Source organism: Notothenia coriiceps, unplaced genomic scaffold (assembly GCF_000735185.1).
Source record: "Notothenia coriiceps isolate Sejong01 unplaced genomic scaffold, NC01 NC01_scaffold00036211, whole genome shotgun sequence".
Classification (NCBI taxonomy): domain Eukaryota; kingdom Metazoa; phylum Chordata; class Actinopteri; order Perciformes; family Nototheniidae; genus Notothenia; species Notothenia coriiceps.
Window position 1 is genome coordinate 58,972 of NW_011368912.1, and position 10,274 is coordinate 69,245.

The 10,274-nt window shown below is 42.0% G+C and overlaps 2 protein-coding genes across 2 annotated transcripts in view; both read right to left on the reverse strand.

Annotated features, from left to right (window-relative positions):
* The window catches only part of LOC104963418 (serine/threonine-protein kinase ATR-like), a 4,340-nt gene extending 3,649 nt beyond the window's left edge, over positions 1 to 691 (reverse strand). The window contains exon 1 of the mRNA XM_010792002.1: positions 622 to 691. Coding sequence (XP_010790304.1) covers positions 622 to 691 — 70 coding nt within the window. The remainder of the gene's footprint in view (positions 1 to 621) is intronic.
* Positions 692 to 1,091: 400 nt separating this feature from the next.
* pdap1a (pdgfa associated protein 1a) overlaps positions 1,092 to 10,274 on the reverse strand; it is an 11,122-nt gene continuing 1,939 nt past the window's right edge. The window contains exons 4-5 of the mRNA XM_010792003.1: positions 1,377 to 1,501; positions 1,092 to 1,281 (exon numbers count right to left, since the gene is read on the reverse strand). Of these exons, the coding sequence (XP_010790305.1) occupies positions 1,092 to 1,281; positions 1,377 to 1,501 (315 nt within the window). The remainder of the gene's footprint in view (positions 1,282 to 1,376; positions 1,502 to 10,274) is intronic.

Consider the following 10,274-nt stretch of genomic DNA (forward strand, 5'->3'; position numbering starts at 1 on the left):
TATTCATACCCCTCACTGTTTATTCATCATTCAATTCATTCTATATTTTATTCTGTAGATTGTGTACATTACTTTTCACTTTACTGCTTGTTGCACTCCTGGTTAGAAGCTAAACTGCATTTCGTTGTCTCAGTACCTGTAATCTGTGCAATAACAATAAAGTTGAATCTAATCTTGAGCAGGAACAAATGTATTTACTTAGTACATATCTGACATTAACGATTAAACACATGTGTGCATTCTTTATAAATGCAAACCGACAAAAAACCGAGAGAAGAAGAAGAAGCCGACTCCGAGCTGTCCGACTTCAGGCGAGCTTTTTGAGACCTCCCCCGGCTGCAATCGGCTATTCTCGTCTACTTTCGAGACGAGCCGCAGCTCATCTCAAAACAAGCCTAGTCTTTCTTTACGTATTAGTGATGGGAATTCCGGCTCTTTTTAGTGAGCCGGATCATTTGGCTCGGCTCACTAAGAAGAGCCGGCTGTTCCTCCCCCCAAAAGGCTCTTCATGTTACCACAGTTTACCACGGAGCCTCAGTTTCGCCGCTGCGAGGCTCCAGCGCTCACAGTTCACGCGCGTGCTCCACGAGCACCCCCCGTCAAGGCTCGCCGGCAGTTCACTTTCCGTCACAGGAACACGCTTTGCTGGCGGCGAAAATAATCCCACCAGACTCCTTTGCCCCTCCAGCATTTAAAGCGACAAAAACTCTCGATCTTCTCCCGAATTATTTATTTATTTGGACGCCCTCGGCTCGAGTTCAGGGCGTTCCGAGCTGAGTAAGGGCGTCAAATGACGGCAAGACGCCCCCTGGCCGAAACGCTGCTTCACGTCACCACCACGAAGCTAAAGGCGGCTAATTTTCGGCGTGATGACGTTTTTCTTATTATGACAGTTGAAAGCAACATTGGACATTTAGGAGTTTGCTGAAATGTACTTATATGTTATGTCGAAGAGCAAAACATTCATCTCTAGAGCTTCCATTAACTATCGGTATTATTTAAGTCCTCTAACCAAAAACATGTTAAGAACAACATTTGACTTTCGAGATGAGCGACCCGGAAGTAGTAAAATGCTGACTCGTGTCCAGGTTTTAGGACTCATTCCCGCAGCACTCTGGTGTCCTCTCACCTTTCTTCTGGTCGTCTCTCTTCTTGGCTGCGTCCTCTCTCTGTTTCTTGATGATGGCCAGTCTGGCGAGGTCGGCCCGGGCCTGATCCGTCTTCCCCTCCAGATGGAGCTTCATGTAGCGCTCCTTTGACTTCTGCTTCTCGATCTCCTCTCTGAAAGGACCAAATATGTGTATTAAATCGAAACATCAGAACCCCAATAAAAATACAACGGCACAAAACCAATCATTTTCCTGAGTGACGCTTACCTCTCCCTGCGAGACAGCTCTCTGGGAGCGTTGACGTCTAACTCCGCCACCTTCTTGCTCTTCTGAGACACACGGTTTGGGTTCTCAATCTCTATGAGCCCCTCCACCCCACTTCTTTTTCTGGACTGTGTGGAGAAAATAAATACTTTTTTTAAATCAGGGAAAAAAGTTATCCACCAGAACAGTTATGGTTGGTAAAGACAGAGAAATATGCATTGTTTGAATGTGGTTTTAAAAACATTTCTCATTGGGTATTTTCCATCGATTCAAAAGCTGGTAGTATTTGATCATGATATGGAGAGCAGTTACACATTTCAACATTAGGTGTGGTGTCAGTCGTTGGATTCCAATATCTAAAACAAGTATTTGCACTTTTAAAAATCAACATTGAAAACTTTTATTATTACAGACTCAGGGTCCAGATAAAAGACAAGACATTACATATAATAAATTACATACACAGCATAAAACAAATTCATAGTTTAAGAATAATTTAAATCAGTGTCCTACAAAGAGACAACTATACCAATGTCTCCACAGCTCCGATTGGTAGCGTGTAGTACTAAACCTTATGTTCGATAAGGCCAAGAGGATTTCATTATCAGAGCCATTAAGCCGGCAAATACATTTATACATGAGATTTCTTAAAACAGCTTGTAGAGTATTGACTCCTGCAGCCACAAACATTTGACTAGACCATCTAGGTCTCTTCAGCAATATTCTCATGGCATCATTATAAGCTACTTGAAGTTTCCGTAAACTTGCTTTTCTGTAGTTTGTGCACAAAAATGTGCAGTATAGAGTGGTGTACAATATGCTCTGAACAGAGACATCTTCACTCCATCTGTACATGCACTAAACTTACGTAGGAGAATGTTTGCTTGTGCATACATCATGCGGCATTGCCTATTATAATAAAATAAAACGTATGCATACATATTTTAATCATTTTTTTAAGGGGGCACTATCATGCTTATTGGGAGCTTCCCTTTCCTGTGTTATATAGCTTTGTCTGCATGTAAATGGTCTCCCACACACTCCTCCCCAGTCCTAATTTTCACAAAAAAATAAATGGTTGTATGCAATTTGGTCCTTTCTCCCATTTATTCGATTAGATTCCTGTATCGTCACTACACAGAGTACAGCGAAGCATTCCCGATGGTGCTATCACACATAACAGACCGTATAAGTATCATTTTGACAATACAAGCTAAACCTTTTTTTAACCCCCCTCCTTGACAATTACTAAGCGGTAAATACTTGCGGTACCCGAGGTGTGCCGGTCAAGAGTCCCCCGGCTGATTTTTAGTCCCAGTCCGCCCTGATGGACTATTGAACAGTTGCGCTTACAAACATACATTATCTAAAGGAACAATACGGTTCAAGGCAGAACAAAAGTGTAACAAGGCAATAAGTAATAAAATAATTTATATAGCGCCTTTCACGAACCCAAGGACGCTTTACAATGGGAAATAACAAAACAAAACAAAAAGTAATAATAATTCAATACAGATACATAAGGCTGAACAAAACAAACAGGAACATGTATTGGATCAGTGTCCTAGTTGATATACAAAAATAGAAATTAAGCTTGTGCATATACATGAGACTTGTATACGCGCTTTTCTAAAAACTCAAAGTCGCTTTGCACAGAGAATAAAATAACACACAAAAAATACAAAAAGAGATAAACAGGGGGAGGGGGGTCAGTGGTTGAACAGGTGGGTTTTGAGTGATGTTTGATGCGGTGAAGGGAGGAAGCAGTCTGATGGATGAGGTAGTGAGGCGTTCCAGAGGGTGGTGCAGCAACGGAGAAGCTCTGTCGCCCAGGACTTGAGGTTGGTCCGCGTATATGTATAAACAAGATGCGGATCAAGCCAGCCGTTCTTTCACTTTTGACGTGGTCAAACCAGCCGCCCCTGTATTTCGAGTGCGCGATTAGTTACAGGTTTCACGAATCGCATAAAACAAACTCTGGAAGGCTGGATTTTCAAAGTGAAATGGATGGCATGTGGTTCATTTCTATTATTGCGATTGAGGAAACAGGGTAATTTATGAGAATGAATTGTAGGCGCTGATATTGCTTCATAAACTTGTGCCAAATACTATCGAACTACTTTTACTGTGTAACTTTTTGAGAATGGCAAAATTCCTTCCTACTCAGAGAACAATGAAGGAGCATTTTGTCTTAACTTTGACGTGGGAATAAAAAACATTTCTTCCATAAGTAGTTTAAGGAAACTGCACATGTTTGTACTAAGTACTTCTTAGACTTACTTGCAAACATAATATGAACTACTTTTACTGTGTACTTTTGAATAATTTGGAGTTTCAAAAGTCCTCTCACAGACAACAAGAGATGAAGCATTTTTGTCAATAATGTGGTCATTGCCTTGTTCTCTGGAGGGGACTTTGGAATATCTACTTTGGTGCAGAGTAGTTAAAGAAGTATTAAGTAAAAAAAAATGGCAGTTTCATAACTACTTATGAAGAAAATGTTTTTTAGACCACATTAAAGTTGACAAATGTAATTCTGTTGTGGAGAGGACTTTGAAAGTAAATACTCAAAAAGTACACAGTAAAAGTAGTTAATATTAGTTTGCAAGTAGTCCTAGAAGTATTAAAGTACAAACATGGCAGTTTCCATAAACTACTTATGACGAAGAATGTTTTTTACCCACAGCAAAGTTAGACAAAAATGCTCCTCTTTGTCTCTGGAGGGAATTTTGCCATTCTCAAAGTACACAGTAAAAGTATGTTAATAGTATTTGGTGCAACAAGTTTATGAAGCAATAAGTCCTACAATTAATTTCATGAATTACCCTGTTTCCTCAATCGCAAATATAATAGAAATGAATACATGGCCTGCCTTTACTTTTGAAATCCAGCTTCCCCAGAGTTAGTTTTTGCATTACCGTTAAACCTGTAACTAATCCGCGCACTCGAAATACAGGGCCGGCTGGTTTCGGAACCACGCAAAATGTGACAAGACGGCTCGGCTTTGACCGCGCAGTTAATCAAGGGGGGCTAAGTGACCTAAACGGCGGATAAACTGTGGCGCGTTTACCACTAAATCGCCGCATAAGCGCCATAATCAGTGCGGCCGCATTTGCGCTTCAGATGAGGAGTGAGCCCCCTCATAACTCATGCAACCCCGTGTTGGCACAATACAACTCAGACCTGGCTTACCTGTCACGTCAATAAAGTGGCAAAATGCCTTAGTAAGGGGGAGGAAGTGATAGTAACGTTTTATCAATGCCATGCGATCTACCCACTTCCTTCGCGATCGATCGCACGTATTGGGACACCCCTGCACTACAGTAAAAATAAAAAGAAATAAATGTCTCTTTTCTAGATTAAACTGCACTTTTAGCGTGGCCTTTTTTATAATGACCACTAAGGGCAACACCTTTACAATAATCATGTCTAATCAACCATCTTGAATGCCACACATGTAGGTGGAGGGAGAAGTACTCACTAACACAGATTTAGAAATGTTTGTGAACAATTATTTGAGAGGAAATTTCCTTTTTTGCCAATAGATAAAAATTCTTACATCTTGATTTTCAGCTCCGTGAAAAATGGGAGCAAAAACAGAAGTGTTTCGTTTATATTTCGTTCAGCCTACTGGTACTTTATTTGATCCATACACTGTCCTTCTGATGGTATTTTAACCAACCACGGAGCTCAGAACCAGCAGCTTGTGATCTACATCAAGAAAGCCTTTAAATACATTAACATCTATAAATAAGAGCCATCATTCCTGTTTTCTGTGAGCCATCAATAGAGTCCGGCGGTGTTGAAGCCTTGTTGGGTTCAGGGACTCATCATCTGAAACACTGTCACCTGCACGGCTGGCCATGCAACGCTGGCTTTGATGGTTTTATTCGATGGAGCATATTTTGATGGAGGAAACAATACTGTCCATTTGAGAGGAAGAAGTCGTTCATTCACTGGTGGTTGGATTCCAAGAAGCGCATAAAAGACACGGCCTGTTTCGAATATTAGGTCTGAAGCTTGCTGCTCCACGCACCGTTATCAAAACTTTAATTGACACCCTACTTACCATCCACAAGGAGGAAGGTCCTCCTTGTGGTCCGTATTGTGACACTTTTTTATTTGTTTGTATCCAAACATCACCCGTTATTATCGTCTTGATACGTTTATTGTTGTGTCTCTTTCTGGTCTTCTTGTGTCCTCTTTCTGGTCTTCTAGTGTCGTCTTCTGTCTTGCTTGTGTCTATTTCATGTCTTCTTGTCTCTTTCTGGTCTCGAGTGTCCTCTTTCTGGTCTTCTTGTCTCTTTCTGGTCTTTCTTGTGTCTCTTTCGGTCCTTCTTGGCCTTTCTTGTCTTCTAGTGTCTCTTTCTGGTCTTCTGTGTCTCTTTTCTGGTCTTCTTGTCTCTTTCTGGTCTTCTAGGTTCTTCTGGCTTCTTGTGTCTCTTTCGGTCTTCTTGTCTCTTTCTGGTCTTCGAGTGTCTTCTTTCTGTCTTCGAGTGCTCTTTCTGGTCTTCTTGTGTCTCTTCTGTCTTCTACGTGTCTCTTTCTGGTCTTCTAGTGTCTCTTTCTGGTCTCCTTGTCCTCTTTCTGGTCTTCTAGTTTCTCTTTCTGGTCTTCTGTTCTCTTTCTGGTCTTCTCTGTCTCTTTCTGTCTTCTGTGTCTCTTTCTGGTCCTTCTAGTGGTCTTTTCTGGTCTTCTTGTCTCTTTCTGGTCTTCTTGTGTCTCTTTCCTGGTCTTCCTTGTGTCTCTTCCTGGTCTTTAGTCTCTTTCTGGTCTTCTTGTGGTCTCTTTCACACCACAGGTCTTCTAGTCTCTTTCTGGTCTTCCTAGTTTTCTCTTTCTGGTCTTCTGTGTCTATTCTTGGTCTTCTAGTGTCTCCTTTCTGGTCTCCTTGTGTTCTACTTTCCTGGTCGTCTTGTGTCTCTTCTGGTCTTCTAGTTCTTTCTGGTCTTTAGTGTCTCTTTCTGGTCTTCTTGCGTTCTCTTTCTGGTCTTCTAGTGTCTCTTTTCTGTCTACTTGTCTCTTTCTGGTCTCTTGTGTCTCTTTCTGTCTTCTTGTGTTCTCTTTCCTGGTCTTCTAGCTCTTTCTGGTCTCTTCGTGTCTTCTTTCTGGTCTTCTAGTCTCTTTCCTGCGTCTTCCTAAGTGCCTTTCTGGTCTTCTTGGGGGTCCTCATTTCTGGTCTCTAATGTGTCTCTTTCTGGTCTTCTTGTGTCCGTCTTTCTGGTTCTTGTGTCTCTTTCTGGTCTTCTAAGCTCCTTTCTGGTCTTCTTTGGTGTCTCTTTCTAGGTCTTCTAAGTCTCATTTCTGGTCTTCTAAGTGTACCTCTTTTCTGGTCTTCTTGTCTCATTCTGGTCTTCTAAGTCCTCTTTCCTGGTCTTCTTGTGTCTCTTTCTGGTTTCTTGTGTCTCTTTCTGGTCTTCTAACGTCTCTTTCTGGGTCCTTCTTGTGTCCTTTCTGGTCTTCTAGTCTCTTTCTGGTCTTCTGTCTCAATTACTGGTCTTCTATGTGCTCTTTCGGTCTTCTTGGTGTCTCTTTGTCTTCCTTGTGTCTCTTTCTGGTCTTCTAGTCTCTTTCTGGTCTTCTTGTGTCTCTTTCTGGTCTTCTAGTGTCCTTTCTGGTCTTGCTTGTGTCTCTTTCTGGTCTTCTAGTGTCTCTTTCTGGTCTCTAGTCTCTTTCTGGTCTTCTTGTGTCTTTGCTGGTCCCTTCTAGTGTCTCTTTTGGTCTTCTTGTGTCTCTTCTGGTCCTTCTAGTGTCTCTTCTGGTCTCTTGTTTCTCTTTCCTGGCCTTCTTGTGTCTCTTTCTGGTCTTCTTGTCTTTTCTGGTCTTCTAGTGTCCTTCTTTCTGGTCTTCTTGTTTCTCTTTCGGTTCTTGTCTCTTTCTGGTCCCTCTTGTTTCTCTTTCCTGGTCTTCTTGTCTCTTTCTGGTCTTCTAGTGTCTCTTTCGGTCTTCAAATTGTTTCTCCTTTCTGGTCTTCTTGTGTCTCTTTTCTGGTCTTCTTGTGTCTCTTCTGGTCTTCTAGTGTCTCTTTCTGGTCTTCTTGTTTCTGCTTTCTGGTCTTCTTGTGCTCTTTCTGGTCTTCTGTTCTTTCTGGTCTTCTAGGTGTCTCTTTCTGGTCTTCTTGTGTCTCTTGTTCTGGTCTTCTTGTGTCTCATTTCTTGGTCTTATTGTCTCATTTTGGTCTTCTAGTGTCTCTTTCTGGTCTTTTTGTTTCTCTTCTGGTCCTTCTAGTATCTCTTTCTGGTTCTTATTGTATCTCTTTCTGGTCTTCTTGTTTTCTCTTGTCTTGTCTTCTAGTGTCTCTTTCATTGGTCTTTTGTTTCTCTTTCTGGTCTTCTTGTGTCTCTTTCTGGTCTTCTAGGTGGCTCTTTCTGGTCTTCCTTGTTTCTCTTTCTGGTCTTCTTGTGTCTCTTTCTGTTTCTGTCCTCTTTCTGGTCTTCTAAGTGTCTCCTTTCTGTCTTCTTGTTTGTCTTTCTGGTCTTCTTGTGTCCTTTCTGGTCTTGCTTGTCTCTTCTGGTCTTCTGTGTGCTCTATCTGGTCTTCTTTGTTTTCTCATTTCTGGTCTTCTATTGTCCTGTTCGTGGTTCTTCTAGTATCTTTTCTGGTCTTCTTGTTTCTCTTTCTGGTCTTCTGTGTCTCTTTCTGGTCTTCTTGTCTCTTTCTGGTCCTTCTAGTGTCTCCTTTCCTGGTCTTCTTGGTTTCTCTTTCTGGTCTTCTTTGTGTTCTTTCTGGTCTTCTTGTCTCTTTCTGGTCTTCTAGTGTCTCTTTCTGGTCTTCTCCATTGTGTCTCTTATCTGGTCCTTCTAGTGTCTCCTTTCTGGGTCTTCCTTAGTGTCCTTTTCTGGTCTTCTGTCTCTTTCTGGTCTCCTAGTGTCATCTTTCTGGTCTTCTCTTGTGCTCTCTTTCTGGTCTTCCTTGTATCTCTCTCTGGTCCTTCTTGTGTCCTTTCTGGTCTTCTAGTGTCTCTGTTCTGGTCTTGCTAATGTTGTCTCCTTTCATGGTGCATTAGCCATTGTCTGCTTCTCTGGTCTTCTTGTGTCTCTTCCTCTGGTCCTTCTATGTCTCTTTCCTGGTCTTACTTGTGTCTCTTCTTGGTTTCGTGTGTCTCTTCTGGTCTTCTTGCCCTGTCTCCTTTCTGGTCTCTTCTTGGTGTTTCCTCTTTCTGGTCCTATCTTGTGTCTTTTAATGTTAAACAGCGAAAGCATTTTCGGGTGTCCTTTGATGTTAATATTAGCTCTTTTTGTTGAGCGCCACCTTTCTGTCCTCTTAGTAGTCATTCTCTGGACCTCCTGGTTCCTCCCTGGGCTCATTTATTCATCTTTGCCCTCTTTGAGGTCATTTTGTGTCTTGTTATTTCATTAGATGTCCCCTGCGTATCATTGTCTCCTCTTCATAGCCGTTTTTGAGTCTCTTTGCAGGTCATTTTGTGGGCCTTTTTGCAGTTTTTTGGTGTATTTTTAAGGTAGATTTTGAGATCCTCTTTGAAGCGTTATTTTGTGTCCTTTTTGAGGTCGTTGTGTGTATATTTGTAGTCCTTGTCTGTCTCTTCAACATTAGTCGTTTTGAGTGTCTTTTGAAGTAATTTCGTGGCCTTTTTGTAGATTATTTTGTCTTTTTATGGTCAGTGTGTGTGTGTGTGTGTGTGTGTGTTGTGTGTGTGTGTCGTGTGTGTGCGTGTGTGGTGTGTGCGTGGGGGGGGGGTGTGTGTGTGTGTGTGTGTCGGGTGTGGGGTGGGTGTGTGTGTGTGTTGTGATGTTGTGTGTGATGCGTGTGTGTTGTCTCTCCTCATCTTTCCTCTCTCCTCCCCTGATTGTCTCGCAGGTGGCAGCCTCGTCCCCTCCAGGTGCTGCCGCAAAGCCCCAATCAGGGCGCTCCTTAAGAGGAACCGTTCTCCATCCCCCCTGGGACCCCGGGCAATGTGTTGCAAGCATGGTGTAAGGTGTCTCCTGTCGCTGTCCTGCTAGATAAACTGTGTTTTGGCTAACTTTAGAGATCGCTCCTGTGTATTGTTTTGCTTTAGTCGCTTTCTTTTATAAAGAAAGTTCTGTTCTCAGTTACTTTGGCAAATTGCCGTGGTGAACCTTCTCCTTTTGTCTGATTTAATGTGAAATAATTAAACATCACTTCTTGTGGCTTCAGCACTCAGTTTCACTCTCCCTTTTCCTCTCGCCCTGTTATTTTTATGTTTTTGTTACTCTCCCTTTGTACGCCCCTAGTTTAGTAGGGAACGTAAGCATCTGGTGTTTTTTATGGTCCGTCTCTTTGTATTCAGTTTGCTCTTCATGGGGTCGTAGGGTGACTCTTTTTAGTGTTTCTCTATCTTACTAGCAATAACTTGGCATTAGTCTCCTTGCATCCCATTGTGGTTTTCGTGGACAAAACGTCCTCCGAGATGTCCCAAAATGTGATCCCCAATCTAACAGAAAAAAATTAGTGTGAGTAATTGAGTTGGCTACGTTCAAAGACACATAGCTCAAACCGCATTTAAACCAATCTAACAAGGATCCAAATCTTCAGCAAGAACAGTAACAGTACAATTCCACCTTTCTGAGCATATCTTGCAACAAACAACCAACTGTTGTAAAACCTGAATAGTTTTGATCGATCCCCCCGTCCAAAATAGGAAGTTACTCTTTAGAAACGCTGAAGCTGAGGCCATCAACACCGTGGACTTCAGACTCGAACTCTTCCTGTAACATAAACGTGCTTATTTCATTGAAGCTATAATCGTTTTGGGCAGAAACTAAAACCAGCGTAATGAGGTTTTGTTCACCAACAATTCGACATGAGAAACTCGTGGTTTGTTCTGTTGATTTTCCAGTTTAATTGGACAATGTTAATTTGCAGGATTCCTGAAAAGCTAGAAGTTTCCAGAAGGAACTGACAGTGTCACCTAATAGAGGT